The 27,474-nt window shown below is 44.9% G+C and overlaps 1 protein-coding gene and 1 long non-coding RNA gene across 3 annotated transcripts in view; both read right to left on the minus strand.

Moving 5' to 3' along the window:
• LOC143897820 (uncharacterized) overlaps positions 1 to 27,474 on the minus strand; it is a 198,817-nt gene that overhangs the window by 129,869 nt on the left and 41,474 nt on the right. The window lies entirely within an intron of this gene.
• Positions 16,628 to 27,474, minus strand: part of LOC143897814 (uncharacterized) — a 31,636-nt gene continuing 20,789 nt past the window's right edge. Inside the window, exons 2-4 of the mRNA XM_077406735.1 lie at positions 23,667 to 23,839; positions 18,448 to 18,651; positions 16,628 to 17,998 (exon numbers count right to left, since the gene is read on the minus strand). Coding sequence (XP_077262861.1) covers positions 17,351 to 17,998; positions 18,448 to 18,651; positions 23,667 to 23,839 — 1,025 coding nt within the window. The 3' untranslated portion in view covers positions 16,628 to 17,350. The remainder of the gene's footprint in view (positions 17,999 to 18,447; positions 18,652 to 23,666; positions 23,840 to 27,474) is intronic.

The following is a 27,474-nucleotide window of genomic DNA, read 5'->3' on the forward strand; positions in this document are numbered from 1 at the left end:
ATTGAATCCTCTTTGCGCCTCGGATGCAAGCCTCTGCTTGCGCGATACGTGATTATTCCTATTATACGCAAGTCCGACTATGCCACTTCACTTCGCAAACAGTAAATACATAAAATGTATATCGAAATAAAAAGTTATGTACTAAAAAATTTACAAAAAGTACCAATTATTTATTTTTTAATACTCGGAAGAATAAACAAAATTTTACACACTCAGTAAATCGGATTTTTCGGGAGGAATGGAAAAAAAAGCGACATAGATATTGTTGCATGTGGGTTCCGTTTGAATTGAGATATTTGTATGCCTCATCGAATTTGTGATGCGTTCTTGTTTCTAGTCCATAGAATAAAAATAAACCTGTTTATCTCAGTTTTGAAAAACATACTGAGAACGTGTATGGTTTTTCTGATTTGCTAGATTATACAGACTATTATTTTGCTTCTTGAAAAGTATTATTGCAAGTGTCTGAACTATAATGTTAGATCTGAGAGAGAGAGAGAGAGAGAAAGAGAGAGAGAAAGGGGAAGGAGAAACGTTTAAAATAAATTTCGTTCCTACCTTCAGCGTTATTTTCAAAATAACCGATTCAATTATCTAAAGACACCGAATCAAGTCGCGTCTTTCGCAGCCCCCTTGGAACCTCACCAGACCCCAATCTCCTCGTATACCATAAATTCGCGCACGTCCAATCGCAGCAGCGTCAAATCGCCTAGGCCGGCTTCGTAAAGCTGCCCCCCCCCCCTCCGAAAGCTGACCGAGAATATTATTCGATCGGCCGACCGGTACGTTTGACGTGAGGAGTTTCGCGCCTAGCCGGGTCCGGGCTCGGCTTTAATTAAAAATTAATCGGCGCAAATTAATTTAAATGCAAAAAGTGGGGCCGGGGTCCTTCGGAGGTGGAGTCGCCGTTTGTTGGGGGCGGGCCCACTGAGTTAGGCGATCGTTACGGTGCCTGGTACCGGACGATAATCGAAAACCCCGAGACGATCCGAGACAAAAGGCCCTCGCCGCGGAGAGTGGGTAGAAGAGAAAGAGAAGAAAGGAGGAGAGACAACGGAAAAGAGAGAGAGAGAAAGAGACGCGAGATCGGACGGGATGGCCTCGGCCGATCGATCGGTTAAACGTGAACCTCGTCCGTGAGCAACCTTCCTTCCTTCCTTCGAACTGGTTCGGCTCTCCGATCGTTAATACCTCGTTATCGCTCGGGTCAGCCAGGATCGGCCCGTATTGATCACTTTTTGATCGCGAGGCGGATAAATGCGCGGCCGCGCCGCCGATCCGCTTCGCTGGTTCTTTCGCGGGCTGTATAATCTGTCAACCGGCCGCTTTTAAACGGAAGAATTAAAGAAGCGAATCTCTCGGCGTGTTTATAGCCGATCGATTCTTTGCACGCCGGGTTTACCGACAAACGGGCCCGTTATCATTATCATCCAATGATATGTGCAAATTAAATTTTGAGTAGATCTAACATGTGATTACGCCTCGAATGATTTTTTTTATCGTTTATTCTCTTCGGCTCCGATAGTCTCTTCATGTTTATTACACATGAGATAACGTGTTTTCTTCAGAAAAATGCGACAATCTGTTAGGAAACCTTTAATCACGCGATTGTCGTGAATACTTAACAGAGTTTCAAAACTTATTCTTCCTTTAAAAAAAAACTGACTACAAAATTGACTGCAAAATGATTATACTATAAATAAGTAATATATTACAAGGAAAGAAAGAAAAGTAAAAAAATATATAAGTATACTTAATCATTTACGACAAATGAATAGCAACGATTAAGGACATATCGCGCTATCGGGGAAATTTTATTCAAAACGCCATTAATCATTGGCCCGAATTTGCTTACGCAAGACGTTGTGAATGTATGCAATCCCGCAGCCGAAGGGCTTAAAAATTGAGAAATACACGAACGCGGCGGAATGTTGATAAATTGGAGCCGGCGGAATTATTCCGCATCGACCGCGGCGGCCGCGACGCCACGCCGCGCCGCGCTGGTTCGTGATCGAGGGGAGGCAAGAGCAACGGAAGCACCGCATTCCCCCAGACCCATTCTCCCGGTCATCGAGAATCCGCTTTCAAAAAGAGAAGGAGACGAGGCGAGGCGAGGCAATGCGTGGCGTGGCGAGGCGAGGCGAGGCGAGGCGAGGCGAGGCGAGGCGAGGCGAGATGACGGCGGCGGGAATCCCCGCCTACCCATAACGATATTTTAATTAAACCGAGGCGCTGGCCGAGCCGAGGAGAAATTCAATCTCGAGATAATAAATGATCGCGGCCCAACACCTTCCTGACTGCTGACGAGCCGACACCTCGGCAGCTTAAGGAGTTCACACCTTTTCCCGTGCGGCCATCGAAAAAATGGCGAACGCCAAGGATACTCCGTTTCTTCCCTTCCCTCTCTCTCTCTCCCTCTTTCTCTCTCTATTCTCTTTATTGTTTGTTTGATAGATACGACTCCGGACTCGCCCTTATCATTAGTCTCGGCCGGCTACATGAAGTCGTTAACGCGAGATTAAAGCGCCCGGCGGTAGCTACCGTCCTTCGTCATATAATATTCCGCCCGGTGTATTTTTCCAAATGCCAACCGCGCGTTCTCGCGCTTTTCAGACAACGCCTCGCGAATACGTAGGAAACGGCCCAGTACCCGAACATACTGTTCGGCTACTGGGCCGTTCCTTACGGCAATACATACGAAATGCGCGTCGCGAAATCTAATTGAACTGACATTGAAAATTAGCATGCAAAACGACGCCGCATACGCATGCCAGAGTCAGATCTTTTCTTTTCTTCATGAATGTCTCTATTGTTCTTGTCGCCGTGGCTGACGACGGCAAGATCATCTATATTCAAATTTCCACGTGCGATATTAATTATCGCGGTAACTTTGAGAGCTGTTGTATAATAAAAATACCATACGGCCATTACGCAGGCGCTTAGACGTCAGTTCGATTTACGCGAAGGGAAGCTGCGAGGCGTGAGTAACCGATTGAGCGAATCCTTAATTAAGCAGGACCGAGAGAAATATCCCGAGTAACGGTATTTTGCGTAAATCGCGCTGTGCGCGCGACAGGAAAATAAATCCCTCTCTGATCGCGCCGCTCATAACACAACCGCTCGCGATAACGTATTTTAATGCTTTTGCATCTCGCGTCCGAAAGCGCGCGCGCTTGCCCCCCTGCGAGGGGGGACGTGCCGGTATCGGCGATGCGTTTCCTGATCGTTCCCAGAAGGATTCGTAATTAAACGCGGAGATCGCATTTCGATACACGCGGCCGTATCTCTTTGCGTATGAATTCGTATGAACGGTATGTCCGCTTCGCGAAAAATATATTATAGCAAGCCGAGACACCCCTTCGTAAACATGGTACCGCTCGCTCGTTACGTTTCCCAAGTCGATTTTTATAATCTCGCATTGCATAAAAAGCGGATTTAACGTTACCCAGCGATGCTCCTAAACTAACTTTCGTTCTTCATGGCAAAGACGTATTTGTATCAAAATTTGTAAAAATATATTTAGGGTAAAAAAATATTAACCCTCAGTTACTTTACGTTTTTACACCCCGATATTACCTCACCAGGGTCTGAGAGACCCCTGCCGTTTTCTCTAGCTTGTATCTTTAAGACAATGCATCAATTTGAAGTCTTTTTTTTTTAATCGATGCGTCTTTTAAAGATCTACAAGACTGTGCAAGTTAGATTATTTCCAAGTTAAAAAATGTAAATGTTATTTTAAAAAAAAGAAAGACGTGTTTTTCTGAAAAAGCGAAAAAATTGCTTTTTTTTCAAGTTGACGTAGTACTAACTAAAAAAAGATACGAGGGTTTTATGAACGTTTTAAAGATCCTGCACGTTTTAACAATGTGCGGGTCTCTCAGATCCAGGAGAGGTATAACTGAGGGTTAACAATATACAACGAAAAAACCAGCATTTTTACAGCTTAGATTGCCGATTAATTTAGTTGACAAATTCAAGATAAACTAGCTAATGAGCCAAGTTAAATTAATTGGAAAAATTAAATTAAAACATTATATATGTAAATTATATGTGAAATAAACTTCATTTGTATTAAGGTGTAAATATAGATAGTAATAATAAGAACAGTGTTTAAATATTTCGGTATTAAAAACTAGCAGTCCCACGAAAAGAATAATATCGAATTAGATATCTATTGAAAATGAGAATTGTGCGATTCCGATATATATAATATCCTTTGTAATAATAAGCTCATTTCGCGCGCTCGGTTGCAAAATATATCTGACGTAAAAAAAAGATTATTAAAGGAATCCAAGGAAAAAAAACCGATGTTATTCGAGCGTGGCCATATTTGCGACTTGGGATTGAATTCCCGGCAATAATAGATCAGGAATATTCGCTTTGTCAACCGTGATGAAACCTCGGGAGAATAGCTTTTGTGCTTCGCGCTTCATAGACGCGATTGGTCTTGGCCTCGCCATTAGTCTCGCCTGTCTACGCGAAGTCGTTAACGCTAGATTAAAACGTAAATCACATACCGAAATGTTGCAAAAGCGGTTTTTGCACGGCTACACCTTGTTGGAATTCGAGCGGGATACAATCGCCGCTTCTTCCCTCGTTTCTCGCCTCCATCGTCGGCGATCGAGAGCCTGTGCGAGCAGGCTGTGAGACCCGACGAGAGGATGAGGCACTCATAAAAAGGAACGCTCCTGTAATACGGAGAGAAATAACGCGATTTCCATCAGAAAACCGGGAAAAATTGTAAACGGTAATATCATTGCGCGCGGAACGACAATAGCATTATTAACTTCGTATTCGGACAACGAGCGGCATAAATCATCCAACACAATTGAAGGCGCTTTTCTCGCGGCGCTGAATAAATCATCAACATAGGAATACGCGCGCGTAGAATACAAATGAATTATTGTGGTACCTGAAATTTACAGCCGCGTGTTTTATGTTCAATCTAGAGTCTATCTTCGTTCAGCGGGAGAGTGAGTCCGAACGACACTTCCCGAAATTTAATTTAATTTAACTTAATGAGAATCGTAATCGTATACGATTCACTCTGTCGGAGTGACGCGCCCAGGTGACGCTCAAGATTAATTTTTCCGTATTGACGATGAACGACGAATAAAAATCTAAGGTATATTCCTCCGCGGGGATTTTCCAAGATTCCAAGATTCGAAATTGATTCCGGATCGGATGGTTGAATTATTTTACTAGATTAATTGCAGAGACGGGGCGATCAATATTCGCCGCCGCGCCTCGCATGATCGATCGCGTTAGAGCTACGCGTGATAGATAAGATACGAGGGAGCTCGAGGTGAATCGATGGCGGACGACTTGAGTATGCATATAAGTTTCGCGGGCGCCATTGCCTGATTAATTTGGCAAAAACAAATGGACGCAGCACGGCCGTGGATCGTTCGCGGTGATTAATGAAGTAATGAAATCTTGACTAACCCTTTAATGGGGCGACGCGTCGGTGTATACCGGCCGGGGGAATCGGCGAGACCGGTGCCCTCGCCTCGCCGCGGCGAGGAAAATCAATTTGGTTAATTACAATTAATCGCACGTTTTGTTGGAATCGCACGTGAGTTATTTCGCCAATTAAAAATGTAGATTGCCCCGGTTCGGGCGGCCCGTCGGCCTCGTCTCGCTTTATTTTCGGTTAAACGCGCGCGCTCGCTTAAGCTGCCGGACGCTTAAGCGTCCTCCGCGGCCTGATGAGTCTATAATAAAATTAATAACTATAAATCTCGGCGGCGTCGCCGACGGTAGCACGTGGCGGACCGTTTTTCATACTCCGGTTAATTATACGCGACTGCAAATTGAGCGCGACGAGTAACGAGCACCTTACCTCCGTTCGTCTTTTTTTTCCTTACTTTCCTTCTCCTTACACCGGAGCTGTCTCTACATCGGATCACGTGGACGCGGTGACTTTTCCTAACACCCTGTGGCAACGAGACGTCCATCTTCTTGTCGCAACAGTCGCGATTGATTCTCTGCTTCGTCGCGCGAATATTATTCGCATTCTTACGAAATGAGAGACTATTGGACACTACAAGTTTTTTAACAATAGCTTTTATAGATAATGATACTTTTTCTACGCTTTACGGACCTGCGTCGAGTTGAACACGTGCCTTCCAGTATAGCCTATCGCATAGTTCTTCTACCATTATACGCGATTGCAATCGATCAAATATGTATATTTTTGAGAGCTCCATAAATTTCTCCAAGTAATAAAAATTCTTTGTTAACCCAATTAATTGGATAAAATAGAGGATAAAATACTTGATCATCGTTTATATTTGCAAGGGCTAGAATCGAATTATTTTCTAAAGTAATGCATTCTTTTGTTTGTTAGAATGTGCCCGATAAAATTCTTTCCATTCCTCTCTTCCTCTCAAGCTTCTTGTCTTCGGTCTCACAAAGTTGTTTGCGACAGATCATCGAATGACTAACGAGACAGTTTTTCAGGCAGATGGGATGAACGGACTTTACGTGAGCTGCCTGCTCGGAGGGACGGAGGCAGAGAGAGAAGGAAAGGTAATAAGATCTTTCGTTATCTCCGCGCGCGTCTTACTCCGACGCACACTCACACGCGATCTCTCGCTCTCTCGCGTGCCTCACGGGCATTACGAGGAACGCTCACGGCAGCCAGTTTGAATTTCGGAGCGTCGGGGGTAATTCCATCGGCGGGGTGTTCTAATTGGCCTCTCATTACCGATGCTCGGCTTGTTTCGGGCCGAGGCGAGGCGAGGGTCCCAGCAGCGTCGAAACTAACCGGTGGCTCCGACCGATTATTACCAGTTATTATCTACCGCGGGATCGTTCGATTTAATGGCCGATTGTTTCGAACGCCGCGCCGTTAATAGAAATTTACTGAGGACTCTGGCCTGGCCGAGGTCCTCTTCCGCCATCCCAGTGACATAAACCGGACGATCGTTATTGAAAATCGAACCGCTAAAGACGCGACTATAGACGCCTCGAGAGAACTCGGGGACCGAGCCCGTCATAATAATAAGTTTTCCTTTAATTTTGTGCCTGTCCTATACAGACATACCGGAGATTTCATCTATAAATTAAAGAGAGGAGCATATCGCGAATATTCTTATTACAGATAAAGTATTCTCTTATCGTCTACGTGTCGCGAAATATCGAATAGCAGCGGACGCTACGCAATTTCGGCTCTTATTCGTAGAAGCCGAAGACCGGGAGGAGTCGAGTTTGCGGCTCGGAGCCGGCAAACCTGTAATAAAGTGGCGGAACAGTTTTTGACCATACACCGCGCGTAATTGGCCGGTCATTTTGGCCATGGGATATACCTAATAGAAATAGGTAAAGGGGTATTTGCGTTCTACGCGGGATAATTATGCGAGGCGTATTAGAGCCGCCCTCCGGAACACACGCTACTTAGATTTAGTTCTGATTAGAGTTATATAGTTATTATTTTTAAATACGTTTCCAATCTCACTACACGCTACACGCTGTGTATCCGAACATAATTGCGGCCAAGGAAAATTGTCATCTTTTTCAAGTCGCCTTATTATTTTAAGATATTCAGCGCTGCGTGTAATTAGAATTTGTTTTTTAATCATCATCAAGTTTCTTGTAATTAAGAAGAAATGTTATTAGAAACTAATCTATCAGGCGTATTCTATCGAACGGTGTGTAATGATTAAGTATAGTCCGGTCTATAAATTCTGAGTAATTAAGAATGAAGGGAGAAAGATAGATCGTGAAAGAGAGATATTACGCGAACGTCGCGGATCATTAGTTGCAATAATACCGAGTCGACTCCGTAATTTGTATACACAATCGTGCCGAAAGATCTCCTGAAAAATTACTTAACCGACGGGTCAATTAACGTGCTAGGTGATCCCAACCACGTTGGTTTCATCATCGAAAATTTAATCGTCGGGGACCGGTTGCGCGCGGTTTCCGTTTATCGAAATATATGAAGTAAATTAATTATCAGTTATTGCGCGTTACTTATACGTGCCGATAACCGTTACAAGTTTTCTCGCTCGGTCGCGAATAATTTCGCAGTCTCGTTCTCCTCCGGGGTGAGCCGAGTTGAAAACAGGACGCACACACGTCAAACGGCCGATCGATTGATGAATCGAAATCCCATGTGATTACGTTGTAGGCCCCGTTCGACAGCTGTCGGTTACATCGTGGGCCATTTTAATTGAAAAAAGTCGTCGCAGCGGAGACGAGGGGGCATCAATTTGCTCGATTATCCCGACCGGGTTGGGAAAACGAAACGCGCGCGCGCGCGGGGGGGAGGGGGTGAAAGAAGAGAAAAACGCGCAGGGGTGAGGGGCAGGGGGGACGGGGGAATGGGCCTGGCAGGTCGGTCCTCAGACCCGGGATAGAAAACCTACTATAGATTATCAGGCCTGTTATTACGACGGAGAGCGGAGGTTTTTTCGGGACTAAAAATTGGTTTTTAATGCGGGGTTCGTCGCTTTCTTGTGGCCGCGGGGCCCCCTGTTGGTAATAACTATATTATCGGGGGCCTGTGACCACGCGTATGGAGCCCGATGCACGCTACACGGGACACGAAAGACGCGCTCGAAGGCGTCCGGCTGACCTCGTCGCGATACAATGTAACTAATGCCGGAGAATATATTCGAGACATGCGAGAAAGCAAAATATCCACGTCGTTCGCCACGTAATATGCTGCAAGGCGCTCGAGATTACAGATTACAGCTGGGCCCCTTCCCGTACCTCATCTTCATCCCTTAACGCGACTCGCGACTCGATTCGGATCTTAAAATCTGATCTGGAAGAGAGAGAGAAAGAGAGAGAGAGAGAGGGGCAGAGAATCCTTAATTGTTGGAAAACTGGATCGCACCGGTTACGAAACCGGATTGTGTGGAAGTGATCTCCGCGGACCATAAAGATCCATGAAGATTTAAGCATCTCGAGATGAATGATTTCCGCGAAGAGAGTCCGCTTCATAGATTCGCCGGGGCACCGTCGGGGATCCGCCGGCCGCTCGGCTCTCGGAAATGCAACAGCAACGTCAGCAACGCCTTTCGCAACAGCGACGGATTCGCGATCTGGGTCGACCCATTGTTGCGAGCCCTTCCCCTCCCTATCCTTTCTTCCATCCCCCCCGTCTCACGCCTCCCCTCCTCTCGCGAACCCTTCGATCCTCCTTTTGGTCGGTGATCCTTTTGTATGTGGAGCGGGCGTCAGTTGTTCGAGGCGATTTATTATGAGAATTATGAGGGGCTCGCGCTCTCGCGGTGCCCCGTGGTACTCGGGGTAGTGCTCGAGGAGGTGCTAGTAAGAGGCGGTACTGCCTCGTAAACCTTAGATTTACTTCTGGCTGGCCGCCATCAAAGCACCATGCACATGCACCACTACGCAGATCGTTCCTCGGCGTGTTTCGCGGAGTCGGAGCCGAGAGATACTTATCGCGATATTGCCGCGAAGAGAACCGATTGCTTTCCGCGTCTCTCTCCCTGCGTCGGAAGAGAAACACACACCTGGGCCCTCTCCCCCTTTCTCTTCTGACTTTTCGTTTGAAGACTGTCGGAAAACTTGAAGAAGCTGAAGACGTAAAACTGGGCGAACTTCTCCGGATCTCGCCGAAAAACTAAATTTCAGTGGAAAATTTGAAGTTTTGTCACAAAGTTCGTTGTTCGTCCGTTCTATTTTTAATGCTTATAAAATTGATTTTTTTCCGCGACAAAGATTGCTTATGAAATAATTTTAAAGCGCTTGACTTTTGCTGCGTCAAACAAGAGGCAGTTAATTACATTGGATTTATTGAGACGAGCAAGTTTGCAGATCTCGTTATGAACTTGAAAGATCACTTCTCCAAGAACGCACCTTTTCGACAAGCTCCCCAATCGTTGACGCTTCCAGGAAAGAGGTGTAAAACAAACGTGAAGAAAGAAGCAAAGTGGTTGAGAGATTTGTTCAATGTTGCCTAATTGGCGAACAGCCATTAGGGCAGTTCTCGCTTACATATCGGCGAAACGAGTAGAAAAGCTGCTTCCAGGAAGAAGGGACTGCGTCAGCAGGTGCTTGATAAAATGACGCCGGCGGATAATCCGCTCGCTCGTCCGAGGACGTTCTCTTCGCAAATGGCGATATTTCGCGCGGCATCCTCTTTCGCGGACCGGTTTTTTTCTCCGTAATAACGGAAAGATTTAGCGCTGGCATATGACGCGGCCGTGTCCCTATCGCATGCAACATTGCGAAGAGCTTGCACCGACCATTTCGCATTAGCATAATACTCAATTTCATTCTTTGGCCGCTCGTCGCCGCTGACACATTCGTGGATTAGCAGGTGTCGGGCAAAATTGCCGATCCCGCGGGATGATTGCGCCTTCCAGCATGACGCTTCGTAGAAATTGTATATGAATTAGCTGGGAAAGAAAACATCCGTAATGAAAGACCCTAAGAAAGTACGGCGATTCGAGCACGCAGTCTCTTGCGTTTTAACCCTTTGCTTCTGGATTCTAACGATCGTAAATTTCTATTATCACGCGTTCGAGTGAAGAAGTAAAGTATACATTCATTTCTATCCATTTCCATTCCACGCCATCGTTTCATTTGATCTTTGCAAAATCCCAGATCTCGAGGGATTGAAATGTCGTATTGATGGATAAATGAATGAAACGTCAAGATTCCGCGAAGAAAAGACGACGTGATATTACGCAATTTACACACATTACTTAGATGTTATATGCAAATAGAGAAGCACGATCAAAGTGAAAAGATCGATGATGCGAAGTCGATATTTGCAACAACAAAAAAAAGATATAAATTATAGGAAAAAAGTATAATAAGCTTCGACACTCTAATCTTTTCCTCTCAAGTTGCCGGAATAAATTCCGGCGAAATCTGCTAAAACAACGAGAGAAACTCAGTTTCGAATCTGTACCTAAATTGCAGGAACTTCATGGAGGTTCCGTGTCGGCCCGAGGGCCCGGACGATCGGGAATCGATTTTGGCAGAAAAGTGAATCCAACGAGCGTGGCGACCGCCCGTGAGGCAGTGCGGTATCGCGATCCCACGAACAAGAGTACATACATACATATATGCAATATATAGGTATATATATATATATATATATATATATATATATATATATATACACACGCTCTCTCGGGGTCCGCAAACGGTCCGCCGGTCCACGGCTGGCAACGATATCTACCATCTTGGCGCGGTACAGGCGGAGGAAAATTTGGTAATAAAATTTGTTCCCGCCAGTTAGACCGGGCCCGTTGCCAAAAGCGGCTATTAATTCTTTATCGCGCATCTTCGATCTCCTGCCAAGTCCCGATCCGCCTCCGGATCCCGCCGTGGATGGATGCTTTTCAATATCCAGCGGGATTGCCCTCCGCGCGCCCGAAGCTCGCGTTCCAAAAACAAAGTACGAAACGAGCGACCGGCCGATCGATGCTCGAAAATTAATAAGCGCCCGTCTCGCGTGACGAACGCTCCTCGATCACTGCGGCCCTCGTACCGTCGCCGCGGAACGAAGTGCGAAATCCTACGTAATTAGCATCCAAAAGGATCGATAGGATTGCGGAATTTCGCGTTAACCGGTCCCGGGACACGCATACGTTGTAGTAGGTAGCCGGCCAAAGTTTCGCGAGGCGGCGATCGTCGATTTTTTTTCTCCACGAGGGACTCGTGAGCGAACGTCGTGCGCCCCGACCGACGTGCGCGCGTTTCGTGGAAGTAAGAGCAACGTCCCTCCGTACAGCACGAGAAACGACTTAATACGTGGGTAGAGGCGTATTCCCGTACACGGGCGAGCTATGTACTCGCCCTGCACACCGATTTATGTACATACATAATGGCGATCGCCGGGCCAAGTCGCCGGCATTTTATGGGACGAGCTGGCCACGAGCCCAGCGAGCGAGCTCGAGTACGTTCGTCGAGCTGTCTTGATTTGATAGTTCTGTAGAATAAAAAATAACTATTTATAGCAATAACAAAATGCTCAAATGGACATTAAAAGGGAGCTTCTAAACAATGTAGTAAATATCTGGTAATTAATAGATTGTCTTACCAATCTTCCATATTACGAAGAATTCATAATTGAAATAAATCAAAAAATCTTAAATGTTACTTCTTATTTAAGATCCCGCATCTTGTGTTCTTAAGTTTCCATCGTAAAGGTTGCTCTATTTCGTTCCAAATTCGATCACCCCCAATCACTTCTTTTTGGTCCACGCTAAAATATAGCAGGCGCAAGATATTAATTTACAGGAAATTATCGAGTTCGCTTATCGCGAGGAAGAATACTCGAATACATGGGAAAGAGAGGATGGAGTGAGGGGCCAATGAGAGGGCTAGGAGACTCAGGCTCAAGATATTTAATCTGGTGCGGAGTGGGTAAGGCTCATCTAGACAAGGAGAGAGGGCCTTGTCGGACGAAGATCGAGCGGAAAGATAGCCGATACCTCTGGGAAATATCGGTATCGATAGGTGATCAGAGCTAAATGGTTTATGCGAGCGATCAACCTCCGACCCCTTGTAATAACCGGCAAGGAATCTGCCGCCTGATCTATTGGATCGAACTTGATCGAGTTACACCTCGGCCCAGGAGGGGCCAGTCGTATTCCCGCTCGGCCATTTTTTTCTCCGTGAATTCAAAACGAGACAGATTAGACCTCTCTATTTAACTTCGAATCACGTCAACAACCCAGGAGAGAGCCTCCTCTTCGAAAGTTTAACAAATCTGTACTTTGAAAATGTCAGAAATGTTCAGAGAATCCGAGAGGTCCGGAGGATTCGCGCTCAGTACCGAATCTATGAATAAAGCGTGATAGTTCTTCTCGACGAGGTATCGAGTTGCAGAGAGGAGCGATCCGACCATTTAAAGCTAGCAGTAAATAAGATGTCTACGATAGGAAAGGATAGAGGCAGGCTCCGTCTCTATGCCTCTGTCCTTCCCTCTCTTTCTCTCTCGCTCTCTCCCCGTCTCTCGCTTATTACCGGATCAGTTAGGCATAGGCATAGGCAGAGAGAGCTAGCGATACATATTATCCTCCGTTCGACAATGAAGGCGTCCTCCTAATGAAGGAGAGCGGCGATCGGGGATCTCGTAAATCCTCGGATTATTAATACCTGGCATCTCCGTGCGTGAAATCCGGCAGGTGGCCGGTCGGACCTCTAATCGCGATCCCGGAATAATTTACACCCATATTCCTCGGGAATCATCGCGGGAGTGTTAATGTGCGTCGTGCAGCACCGTTTTCGCGTGATTTCCGAGCGCGCTGATCGCTGATCGCGAACCAGGTGACGCCTGCCTGAGCAATTTTGAATTTCAATTATTATTAAAACAATTCATTATGTTTCATACTTTTCCAGGAGTCTTTATAAAATATTTTTCAATTATAATGGCCTTAATTTACAAACATTATTATAAATCTTTTTTTCGCATTTATTTTAAAATTTAGATTTTTTAATAAAAATTTAGATTCTTATTTATATATTTATTTATATATATATTCATATATATAAACAGATATATATATATATATATATATGTAAATAAATTTAAATTATATGTATATATATACATAAGAAAGCAAATACACGAGAGATTTCTTGCATAGGCCAGCAAGCGAAGTGCAACGGGTTTGAATGGCTTTGCTACAATTACCAACCGCGATTTGTCACTATGAATGAATCACTATGTGCGCTTTACAAAGTCTTGCGGCATGCGCACGTAAGAAATGAAGACAATTGTACCGTTGGATTACGTCAAAGAAACAAGAGCATCCCTAGTTGCCACTCATGTTAAAAATGTCAAATTTAAAAATTACACTGCAAACAGAAAAGTTTAACTAATGCACATAAAATTCCTAACGTTCATCAGCATATTTATCAAGGAATATAAAAAATTTAGATCCTTTGTAAGAAATCTAATAAATCCTATTTCGGTTTCTGTGATTTATTAGTTTCACAGAGCTAATTGTAAGTAAGATGTTGGATTATGTAGCGTTCTTTTCTTGTGGACATTTATAGGCTATTACAATCATCTTCGGCGATCGGAAAGCGCCGGTTTGGGTTCCGCTAGGAGGGATACGTAATGCCGTTCGTGCCCGGCGACAATAGACCGGTGCGCGATGAACGAGGAAGAGGAGGCAACCGCGCCGCGCCGCGAGGATTGGCCGGTAATAGAGTCCTCAGGCGAGGGCGAGGGCAGAAAGCATCGGCCGTTTAAGCGCTACTCCTCGTGGACGGCTAATAATATTAACCGCGCGCCACGTCGCAATCGCGCACAATGGCCCTTTGTGGAGGCGCTCGGGCGCGAGCGCGAGCGCGCACGCGCGCGCGCGCGCATTCGCTCGTGCAAATGCTCGTAACATAAATCGCGAGCGGCGACGTGCTTTATTGTCTTCGCGCGACGCATATTACTATCCACCGCAATGCTCTCCCTTTCCCCCTTTATTTCTTCTTTGTCATTTTCGCGACGTCCACTGCAGATTTCTATTCGCTAAAATGGCAATGCCATTTTGGAGCAACGCGTCGTTCTCCTAATGCTATCGCGCGAATTTACTTTATATTTTAAAAAATGAGCTTGATCGCTAAATCAAGGGAATTAATTTATTTGAAACAATCGCACTTCGCGACATCTACTTGATTATAAAGAACGTATATGTTTAATGATATTTAATTTAGGTCGGTCAGAACGTTTAAGATCATTATGTTTTTCTCTACATCCAAATTTAGTGGATACCTCGTCACATTGAAAAATTTAATGACTTTAACGACTTAATCTATAATAATTAATGGCTAAAAAATATTATCACATCCAAATCATCATTGTTAAAGACAACTAATATTAAGACATCATATGATTGATGCGTTTTACTACATCTTATAAAAAGAAAATAAAATGGAAATTTTTGAGTACTGTATTAATTTAGAAGTATTTTAAAATATGTGTGTGTGTAAAAAATTCAATGTCGTAAATAAATATTCTGCAAGATGGTAGGCGTGTCAAAGCGATGCAATAAATCCATTGATGTTTTATTGTATCAGATTGTAAATTTAAACTGTCTTTCATCATTCCGATTTTAGCAATCATCTAATTAATTAATAACATTAATTTGCATAATATCTGCAACTTATCATCATTTCAATGTTTCATGGAACGAAATAATTTAGAACCTAAAGCAAGCGGCGTTGAGGTCTTATTGAAAACGCTTGGAAAGCGTTTCACTCATGAGGACTTGGAAATCGGCGGTCGCGATATTTTTAACAGCGCCGAATATAAATAGCGTTGCAATAAAACAGCGGAAGCGATGTTACACCGTACCTATGATTTATGCGCGGCTCATTGTTCGCCACGCGACGTCGACAGCGGCCGCATTGTCGTACATCGTTATTATTCCGCCAGTCTCCTTCCCCTCGCATCGAAACGTTAAACGAACAAAAGCTCTCGACTTTCAGCGAGAGCGTCCTGGGCTCGTGGCGAGCATAAATCGCGCTCGCGCAAATTTACATAAATATCGGTGTTGCGAACGCGATTTATTCTACGGCAAACTTGGAATTGACTTTCGTCCAGTGAAAATTGGATATATATGTCGTGTTTTCTCTCACTTCAATTTCCAACATCAAGTCTGTCGATCAGAGCAAAACTGCGTGGATAAGGTTCGATCCCATTTGATACTAATTACGTCAATACACTGTTTAATTCATTACGTTAAATCAATTGAACTGAATTGATTAATCATCCTAAATTATTTCATTCAATTAAAGGACACGATGAAATGCCTTGGAAGAAAAGTAATCTTCAACAGGAAAAGTTCTCAATTGTTTCACTGAAATAATAAACTCATATAAGAATTAATAAGCTCAAATTAATTTAGTTTCATACTTACGCTGTCTCTCGGACGTCTCTTATCCTGTCGCGTTGCTTTCTTCAGACGCGATAAAGGGGAAGGGGGATGGGACGACGTGCGGGGGGATGCAATGACTGTACGCCGGCGTGGTCTGGAGAATAAATTAATATATTTTTAATGGATATATGATAGGTACTGGTTTTTCACATATCCCGGATCATCGTATGGCAACTCTTAAATCACCCCTAACTACAAACCGAGCTCGTAGATCAACCTTGCTTACGGAGGGGTGGGGGAGCAAATCTTTGTACCGCGCCGTACTCATCACGCTCGTTCAGGATTTTTAAAGTTTATATACAACACCAAACAAATTCCTATCGCAGAGGTCTTCAATAGGATTTTTACCTTCGTTTTATCTTTATCTCGTTGCCCTGACTGACTGACGATCGTTGGTACGTGTTTAACCACTGCGCAACTACAAACGAAAATGCTGGAAAAAATTACTCGATTTGCCCAGTCTATCTCCCCTACAGGAATTGTAAAGTCGCATTAGCGAGTGGCTGCTTCAGTAATTTCCATCGAACCAATTGCAAATGTGTAAAGAGTTGAAAACCCCCGCCCTATTGCTTTAAATAATATTCGCGATCGACAAACACTGGGGTATCGACTACTCAAAAATTAAATAAAACGGACCTCCTTCCCACTATTTACATTAAATACATGCGTATATGCACTCGTACTCTCGCTCTTCATTTCTCTTTTATTCTCACACACACACGCACTTTCTCTCTCTTTCTCTCTTTCCTTTTCTCTCTCTCTCTCTCTCTCTCATTCTTTCTCTCTCGCTTTTGCCGCCTTACCTCAAAGACGAACAAGCCGCCTGCCGGCGAGCAATGTCCGCGTTTATTGCACATTTTTTCCATTCTCTTCTTTGAAAGGAGACACAATGGACAAAATCAAACGCACTCGATCTACGACGGTCACGCATGCATTCGATATGTCGAACTGATATAAGTCTTACCGGTCCGTGCCGATGGCGCGGAGTTTAGATTCTCGAATTCCTCTAGATCCAAAGAGCCCCAAAATTGCATAATTAATCGACTCTATAACTTGCGAATTTTTCAATCCCTCCAATACTTGATCTATCTACATTTTCTTCTTTCCCTCCTTCAATTATCTACGACTTTGAATTCATATGCAGACTCTCAGAGATATTAAGAATCTAAACGCGCGTTCACCGACGGACGTGAGAATGTCTACAAGATGAATCTAGCGATTTCAGTCCAAGCGACAGGGAACCCTGGCAGAAACGGGGATGTTACCGTAACTAATCCTTCAGCGCGATTTCACGATCAGGAGTACCAGTTTCGCTGTTCACGCCTTCAGCCTTCGCTCATCCGATGGTCACTTCACCGTCACTGGTAATCTCGACGAGGAGTTTACCCCCTCGCCTCTCTAATCGCGCTCTTGGCCACCCTCGACCGCGTCAACTTTTAATCCGGCGCACCGCGGCGTCTCTCTCCCCGCCTGGTTCACTACGTCGTGGAGGGCGATGTGCAGGCCGACGATACGGGAGACGTCGGCGACGTCGGCGTCGCTGGCCTACGATCCGACGCCGCGCCAGTCCGATTGTTCCCCAACAGGCTGTCGATGGAGAACGGGTTCAGCCTCTTCCTCTCCTCCCTGCCCTTCACCGAGAGATCAATGCTGCCGCTCTGGACCTCCTCCTCGCTGGCGGCCTGCCTGATCAGATTCCTGGCGCCGTTACCGGCCGGTTGACGACCCGCCCCGACTCCCACCAGCTCGCGCCGTCGCTCGAGTAGGCTCAAGCCCCAGTGATGGATACCGGGTTGGTGGTTCAGGTGCTCCATCGGCAGACTCTGCGGGTTCTTCCGGGGCTCGCCGGTCTCGCTCGCGTTACTGTTGAGCGCCGGGAAACATTCACCGTCCACGGAACCGTCGGCCACCGAGTCCACCCGCTCGCTGCCGCTCTCGCTGCAGGAGTCCAGTCCGCCGACCACGTCGATCTCCTCGTTGGCATCGTTACCGGATATGTTGTTGCTTTCGTTGCTCAGGCCCAGCGAGCCGAACGAGTTGCTCAGAGGACCGCTCGTGGAACTGCGACCCGCCTCGCTACGAGACTCCCACTCGGCACGCAATGTCGATAAATCTACTGTTATGCCCTGAAATTAAAAAAAAAAAATAAAAAAACCCGTATTACATAACTACTGTTTTAGTTATATAAAATCTGTGTAGATGTAATCGGCTACTGCATTCAGACGTAAAACTACTGTTTCAAAATGTGGTTTGGTCAGTTAGTGCTAAATGCGAACATATAGAATCGATAAATTTTCACAAACATTGCAAAAATGTCTATAGGATTATATATTATGCGTAATCACTTTTTTCTGCGATATCAAATTGTTGATAAAATTATAAAATTGAAGAACATATTTTATCTTTTGTTGCTTCTATGCAACTATATCAATAATTTTGACAAGTGAAGTAAAAAAATGTCTTCTTTTAAAACAAATTGATAACTTTATGAAAAGATATAAATACATATAGTAACGCGTAAGCACTTAAAAATTTTTAAATTGCGGAAGGATATTTTTGCGAGCTTGCGGCTTACTTTAGCAGCGAGCTTCCGCTGCTGTCTCTCGAGAGCTTTCAGCAACTTCTTCTGTCGCCTCTCGCGCTCTTTCCGTCTGAGCTCCTCGGGTGGGATAGGTTCGCCGCTGCAGCTTTGAGGGTGAGCATTATGCGCCGGCCTTCCGGGACCTTTCTTCGTGTGTTCCTTCTTCCGCCACTTTGCCCTTCGATTTTGAAACCACACCTGCAATAGCGATGGTGGAAAAAATCGAGAGTTAAAAAAAAAATACAATATCCAATTAGTGCTTTGTATTGATAGCTCTGAATTTCTGTTTATTAAAAATTAAATGGCTTCTTTGCCAAAAAGGATAGAATCAGAACGCGTTTTCTCTATAGTCCATTTCGTCAACGTCGGTCAATTGACCACGATTCCATTCACCCTCTATCTGCCTCTGCAGAAAGAAGATTAAATCGACCACAAGTTCGCGCCAATTGACGTCGATGAAAGCGTTGTTCCCCGCAGGTCTTGAATTGTAACGTACGGGCGTACGCGGCCGTCGCGTAAATTCCCCCGGATCTTCCCTCCTCATCGTCCTCCATCCTACCGCGCGAAATTTCCCTGCGAGCTGCTTAAATCACGGCGCCGCCTTTGCCGCTATCAGAAGCGACACGAAGGGCGGATGCATTAAGTTCCGAAAATTACAGGAAGGCTCCTGTCTCAGGACGAAGGACCAACGACCCTCCCGGGTGTCCTGATTCATTGAGGACGACAACCCTTTGCTCGCGTGAACGCTCGTGGCATGAACGACGATTTAGGGCTAGCGTGAGCCACGACGCGACCGAAGGGTAGCGAGGGCATTCTCTCTAGAGGGGGAAAAGGGGAGGGGCGGGTCGGTGAGGGAGGGTGGCCATGGGGGGAGAGATGAAGACATTAGTTGTACGGCCCGGCCGGCGAGCGGCGCTGAGCTCACGCGAGCCGAAGATCAATAGATCCCCTTGGTGCTCCCTGAAACACCTTCCTCGCGTCACGTAGCTTTACGAAACTTTCTTCGACTCCGGGACACTTTACGAACGAGCCCCCCCCCCCCTCCGAACGAGCCCAAAGCGCTCGTTCGTCTCACCTCTCCGCCGCTATCCGTCCGCGAATCCCCGTTACTCGCGATTAAACTTCAAGCGATCGTAATTAATTCGATTACTTCGACGGCTCTATTTAGAATCCGTCGCACGCGCTTTATACGCTTATTAATTCTCTCTAGCTTTTCGACTCTCAGCGCGAGCTCCGCTGTGCTTAAATTTCATAATGTAACTGCTATAGCTATACACTGAGGGAAAAATTTTGTTGAATCAACAAAACAATTTTGCTTGGCAACATACAATCTTCCGGTTTTATTAAATCAACAAAACAATTTTAATTTATTGATCCAATTATTTATTTTATTAGATTAAGTACACGTCTATTATTTGAACAAAATGAAATAATTGAATCTGAAAATGGTATATCATACAAAATCATTTTTTTCAAGTTAATGATCAATTTTGTTAACTCGATAAAATAATTTTGTTGAACCAAGAATATTAACGTTTTTAAAAATAGTAAAAATTTATTCAAAGAAATATTTAGTTAATGTTATATTATGTATAATTGATAGTATAAAATATTTAGTCAAAAAGAACAAAATATTTTATACAAATATTTTGTTAAGCCAATCAAATCATCTGCTTGGCAACATACAATCTTCCGGTTTTATTAAATCAACAAAATTTTGTTTGAAAAAAAAAATTATTTCTCTCAGTGTACCGAAGTAATTTTCAGTCCGATAATATCTGTTGCATTTCATGTCGATTTCAACCTGTCAATCCTAACTTTTTATTTACTTTAATTATTTAATACCATAATCTCTACACACAGAAAAACAGCTATGAATTATCGAGCAATCAAAAATCTTTTTACCAAATTATACTGTAACTTTACAAAGATTTTATTTAAAAAACGCAAATATCGAGGAAAAAGCGTCTCCGATAATGGCTTGATTGTTGAAAATTCCAAAATCGCAGATGGAATGGAAATGGGCGTCCAATCAATTTCTTGCCGAATGGAAAAGATCACTTTCGTCGAGGCGGAATATCGCTACCGTAGCTCATCCGAAACCTTACCCGCAAGCCTCACGAGGCCGGCCTGTTCGGCGAACCGGGCACAGCTGTAACGCATCACATTAACGCGATACGTGGGAAACACGACTCGGGCATTAGCGCGGCTATTCGTCAAGAATTATCGACGACCGATAGCGGTTTAACAAGCTGTTTCTATATCCCGATGAGAGCCGATCTCGTGTTCCGACCGACTAAATAACACGGTTTTTCTTCCCTCGTGCATGCGAACGCCGCATATAGCCGCCGAGGATGTGCGGCTTACTTACATTGTGAGCGCGCGACCGGCTTGACATGCATAAAGCGTATCTTTATGGCGGCAAAAACTCGAAGAAGCGACGTCGTCGCCGATAACCATAATCGCCATACGGTGCCCGTCGTCGGGAAAAGATAATGCTTTCTAATGTAATTACGTTTCCGCCAATTAATAAACGATGTTTTCCGCGCCGCGCCGATAAGCGCGCTCTTGCTTGACCGATTAAATTGTTTCATACCGTAATTAACCCTTCGCCTTACGGTCTTCCTGTTTTTATCGCAATAGGAAGCACTTAAAGCCGCGGTCGGCACTTTACACAGGGGTGCGTTAGAAAAATGCAGAGAGCAAATGCTGATGAAGCGAAAAAAACCTAAATGATCGTATCGTCTCCAATAATCTCTATTCAAATTGTATTGTCTCGCTCGAAAAATGACGTCGATTTTGCAGATCGCAAGTCCAGCTTCGCCGCAAGTCGAGTTTACAATATGGATTGCAATAAAATTGTGGAATAATTGCGTCACGGTTAGCAGATACGATTGGCTCGACGTTTCACCGGGCGCGGGTCGACGCTTGCGCGAGCAGAGCCTGTCATGGACCATCGGATGCAAATAGCGCCTTTTGATAATAGCGATGTCGCGCTCGCGAGCGCTCTTTCGCGATAAATCAAAACCGCGCGGTTCCCGCGGATGTTATTTACGACCGGTCACGACTCGCTCGCGCGAATTTCGCGCGCGCCACAAAACGCGAAACACCGGGACTGCGACGCGATAACACGCGAGATCGTCCGTAATATGTATACCTGCGTCGGGAAATATTGATCCCGAAGCGCTCTCGAGTCTCCTCGCCTTCGATCCTGGACGAGAAATCGGATTTTGCTGGTGAGATCGGAGATGGCGGAGGACGATAACCCAGCCGAGCGGTGACACAATGTGACACGATGTCATACAGCCGGTGCGTCCTTTCGATGGGTCCTCCCCACGACGGGGAATAGCTCTCAGATTAGATAACATCGATCACCACGTACGATAACCCCCATGAACGTATGTGCGCTCCTGCGGGCACATCTTCTCCGGAATATCGCAACAACCATCAGATAAACGCGGCCGTCGATCGATCAACGGTTATCGAATCTAAGGATGCTCTCGCGAATGTCATCGAGAAGGCCGTGTCGTTCCTGTTTTCCGTTCCTGCGAATATTGTTTTTGTCACTTCTCGCTGTGACGCACATTGGAACATTAATAACCCCTTGAACCGCACGCTCCAAATTTGACCCGACTCCACGACATATTCGCGCGGATTTATTCAGTCTCTATGGCGACTATCAAAGATCGACAAGGCGATAGACACGAATTTAAAGTGACTTCGGGATCGAATTTTCGAGGGTCGACAGACAACCGGGGATTGGTTCCGGCCTCGGACCTTTGGCCCCCTGGCTCCGTCTCAAGGGGGTAGTTAGTCCATCTGGTCCGCTATGCCTTCGGAGATCTATTCGAGGGTGCAAAATCGACGCGGATTTATCCGCTCGGTGATCGTCCATTTAAATAACACCGGCGTCGATAGGACGCCGTTGTCTCTCAATGATGTTTTCGCAAGAGTAATTACTTGGTAAATATTCAAGATTTGATTTTTCAAGGTACTTGAGCTTTAGAATTATATGATTTGCCTCCAAATTCAGGATAGAATTTTACTTTTAATTTTATATTCCGTGCAACACAGAAAACAATAAAATTACAAACAAAAACTCTAATCTAAAATCTGACGCGACTTATAAGTTTTCTAAAATGAGCTTTATAATATTTAACATAAAGAGCCTATTTTAACTAAATATGCACTAACAGATTAACAAGTTTGCCCAATTAATATTGCACACAAACAAAATCTTGACCCAACATAGGAAGTCGAGCGTAGAAATGGGATTTCTTAATAGACTCTCCATAGTAATCCCTCAAAAGATCTTTCGCGACGACGTGAGCGCGTGTCATTAAGGCTCCGCGAAACTGGCATTAAGTCGGTTCGACGTGGCCAGCCTTCTTCCGGTATTCGCACAGTTCACGCCCGCGTTCGTCGAATACAGTCCATAGCCGAATCCTTCGACAGGACTGCGAAGGGTGAACACTCAATTTCACGGCCGGTCGGACATACAGTTACCCTTAGGTCCTTCAAGCGGATATTTATATTTATCCGCTTAGACACGCGTGTTAGGCCCCGCAAATAGCGCATACATCCGTTCCCTTCTCCTACGTCGATGCACCTTGTCATTCTACATCTCTCTCTCTCCATTCTTATCTTGTCTTCGCATCATATTCGCATTATACATTCCGCAAACAATTTGACATTATTTTGCAATTCTATTTGTCTCGTCCGTTTCTTTTGTTGGGCATGTTGAACAAGAATCACGCAACGTTTGTACAGGGTGTGCTTAACAATCGCATGTTTCTTCAACGCTACAAAATTTTTCAGTAAAATTAGAGCTTTGCTCAGGAAGTAGATAGACATTAGAGGAATGCCGAAACAGCACATTATAGTCTCCAATGTATTAAATACTTTTGTAACTAAACTGAAAATCTTGTTAAAACTTAATCCACCTTCAATCACTTCTTATTCCGTTTCGGAGTAAAGCGGCTGAATTGAATAAAATTAATCGCGTCGACTTAGAACGTTAAAACATAGCGATCGATTGAAATGTCTAAGGTTTTCTAATTAATCCCGTACTTTCCATTTGATTATGAATCAAAAGGCTACTAACGTTGTTGACCTTCCGATTTTAATATCCATTATAAATGATTCAAAGAATGAAGCGCCGACGACGTTCTACGTGTATGATGAAATAAGTAAGGCTGGAAGAGGTAACTTACTGCCACGCGGCTCTCTTTTAGCTCGAGTCTCACAGCCAGTGCTTCTCGCATAAAGACGTCGGGATAATGACTCGACAGGAAGGCCCGTTCCAATTCCTCCAACTGCCAACTGTTGAAGTTAGTCCTGCTTCTTCGCCTCTTGTTGCCGCCCTCGTCCGATTCCCCGTCGCAACCTGAAAAGAAAAATATATATTTAGAAAGGGATAAACCGGCCCGAGAAACGTTAAGTTACTACATAAATACCAGAGATGCCTAAAATCCCGGGATTCGAATCGAAGTCTATTTTGAGGCTTCAAAGATCAGCGACAAGAAGATCTAACAAGCACCTCGGTAATTTTGAATAATGAAGACAACGATGCTTTTAAGCTTCAAGATTGAAGAAACTGCTCATAAATTCTGAAAAACAGAAACTTTAACATTCAGGAGTTTTCAGCTTCATAAATCAGCATCAAGAAATTTTTGGACGTCAAGCATTTATAATCCGCTCTCAAAGGCTCGAGAAGTTTGATGCCGCGAGAGTCCCCGAAGAGCGCGAACGTAATGACCCAAGGAAAGAGCTTGAAGGAGCAGAGGTCCCCGCCGGGATTCGATGCCTCGGTGATCAGGGGGGAGGGGGGGATCTAAGGGATCCGATGCGCGCCTAGGAAACAGAAGAGCGGAGAATAAACGATAACGGCGACACAGGCCGTACACCCGCAATTACTTAATCGGCGCGAGCTATTGTTGCTGCGCGCGGCGGAATCGCGTAAGTGCATGTCTCGCAGCGAAAACAAATGCAGTAGTTACGCTAACCGCCGAGCAATAATGCGGCCCGTAGTTGTAACGGCCGACGCGCGCGTTATTCCGATAATGAAGTTAACCATGTAGTAAAGTGTGTGCACTCCTCTTCAATCTTCTCCTCCGATCGAGCAGCTGCACCGGGGCGCAGCGCGCGGCGCGGCGCGCTCGCTTTCCGTGCTCGCCACTTTGCCGATGTAAATCGATGAATTCGCGCGCACGCACACTCCGCAAAGCCCGGGGTACGGGGCACGGGTCCTTTTGTTCGTGCGGTGGTGTCAAGCCGAGCGTGACGCGAGTAACGGAGAGAGATTATAGCGGCAATCATCATTGTTAGACATGATCTAACAACGTAATAATTCTTAACGCGAGTTCGTATACCTACGTAATTCCAGAGTCTCGCTCGCGGAGAGCACATATATCGCCGGGGTAGATTTTACCGATAAAAAGAAGAAACTTTCGAGGAGGGTCGCTTTTGCGCGGATTAATATACTCGACTCGAAAGTCTAATCTCTCAATCGCGTCGATTCGCGAAAAATCTGCGGATCTCACTCGATAGTCGCGGAATTGTCGGCTCGATGTGTGTGTACTCTTAATCTCGATTTATTTTCAATGTCTATATCCCCACGAAATTCCTCACGAAAACAAAAAGGCTCTGTTATCGCTTGTTATTGTTAATTATCGTAGGAAAGTTATGATCATAACGAGTATAACGATTTACCTTCTTTCAAAGGTTTAAGTTTGGCGAAACGATCGGCGGATCGTTGGATCCGGGGCAGCGGAACGTTATAATTTGCGGCAGCCTATCTCGCGCGTGATCGATATCGATATCGAATTAAGTACTGTATACTTTCGACGGGAATTATTATGTTCGTGCGACACGAAAATGCATTGGAGGACGACGTCGATGGCGGACGATCGCGAATTTATCTTAATTTCGCGCCATTTGTAACCGCGGCGCAAGGTAAACAACTCGCCGGGCGTCGAGTGAATCGAGCCTTTACAAAGTGGCCTTAAACACGTCATCTAATACCAAGAAAAAAAAGAGACAAATTACACAGACATAAATATGCGCGAAATTGAAACGAGAATCAACCTCTACCAGTTAAAGCTGTGAAATAATGCAAGAAACAAATGAGAAAAAAAACGGCATATATAACGACGGTAAGTAAAATGTTAACTGAAAGCAGAGTTTCCTTTTAATTTATCATCTAGCGAGAGAGGAGGAACGATTCGGCGATGCCACCGATATTGCGCAAAATCCCCTTGGTATTGATTAAAATGGCGTCGGTTCCGGGCCGAGAGAGAGAGAGAGAGAGAGAGAAAGCGACGTCCGAGGAGCAATAACCGCGCGTGATTCGCGGCGGAGGCCCGTACCGAAAATCGTTTTCCCATCTTATCCGGGCACGCGCGAGATAAGGCGCACGCCGCGCCGGGGCCGCGGCATCCCGACGTATTGAATAAACATGGAATTCCAGTGATTTTACGAGGACAATCCGCGCTACGGCGATATCGCCGGCGAGGATCAGCGGTTCCATGCCGCGTGTATGCATGCTAATGGCCGGAATTGAATAAAAGATCGGGAATTATGATTGACCGGGCGATGCCAGAGAACTCTCCCCCTGCCACCTCCCCGGCCGGTTATCTCGATCTGGCGCGGAGTAAAACGGCGATGGAAATAAACGTTGGCTCGTGGTCCCGGAGATTTCGCTTCGTGGGGGGGATCCTCAGCTCCGTGATATATATTGCGGAATTTCGATATTGACTATATGTTTCATGCAAGCGATGTGATGAGAAGATACTTCGTACGCAATTTTACTTCACATCTTAAACGTCTTATGTGGTCCAAATGCAGATATAAAATCGAACGGAACGTTTATACACTTACAAGCGAAAAACATATAGATTTTAACATAATAAGGCTCAACACAAACCCGAAATTAATTATTTTGGATATCATATCAAAATTATTTAGGATCAAGCATAATGCCGCAAAAAATTTCGACATTCTAATAGCAACCAGCTTGAGCGTCCAACATAATTATTTTCAGATCTATAGTTGCATTTTTAGAGTAAAATCTTTCTATGTAAAAATTAAATCGTTTTAGATATAATTTATTATAAATCCCAGAACAGGGCGACTAAAAACGCGGATATTACTGAAGTGGTTAACTAAAGTGTATATATCTAAAAGTGTCAACATATAAAATGCAGGATCAAGAGATAAAAGTCATTGACGTCGCGTTTTATTTCGATCAGCGTTCGAGAAGAGCCGGTCAATTAAGATTTACCAATGGCAGGTAAGTATAAGCGCTGTTTGCGAGTCGGCTCGAGATTGTCGTTGAGGTGGGCCGAGGCCGGTGAAAAATCGCGGGGTTGGGCATTAATCAGCGTAATTAGATGCTATTTATTCGCGGGCCGTCTCCTCGTCCGCTCCGCATCTCGCTCATCATTGATAATCTATAATCCGTAATAAGCGCCCTGGCGCAATGGCAGGTTGAGGGATCGTCGCGAACGATAATACCTTTATCGTGTCAATGCCGGCCAATCACCGCCGCTCACTTGCGCCAAATTTCATAATGGAATGTTAGCGGCGATAATTAATAACCCCGATATCAAACGCGGCGAGAGAGCATTGGCGAACGATTTGAGGCATACGCGCGATTTCGATATTACGAGAAACAAATTACACAGGGCAACGCATGTCGATGCGTTCTTTTTTGTGGGTATTTTTATTTAATTCTGCAGAATTAGTTTACAAAACAGGATGACAGCGGATTTATAATTTCGGACGTTTCTCGGATCCATCAAGTTGTATAATTATGTAAAGGAGAAAAGAGAGAAGATATAATTATGTAAAAATTCTCTCCCGATCTCTCGGAGAGAGAGAGAAAGAGAAGTTCCGTCGCCGAAGCGCGTCGCGCTCATATCACGAAAATTAGTCGACTCATTATCGTCGTGTCAGGTTCATTATGCGCCGAGTGCGTTACGCCGGGAGACAGCCGCTTCCCTCGTTAAGAAGGAAATGCAC

The sequence above is a fragment of the Temnothorax americanus genome, unplaced genomic scaffold (genome assembly GCF_048541705.1).
Source record: "Temnothorax americanus isolate GAGA-0224 unplaced genomic scaffold, ASM4854170v1 Scaffold21, whole genome shotgun sequence".
Lineage (NCBI taxonomy): Eukaryota > Metazoa > Arthropoda > Insecta > Hymenoptera > Formicidae > Temnothorax > Temnothorax americanus.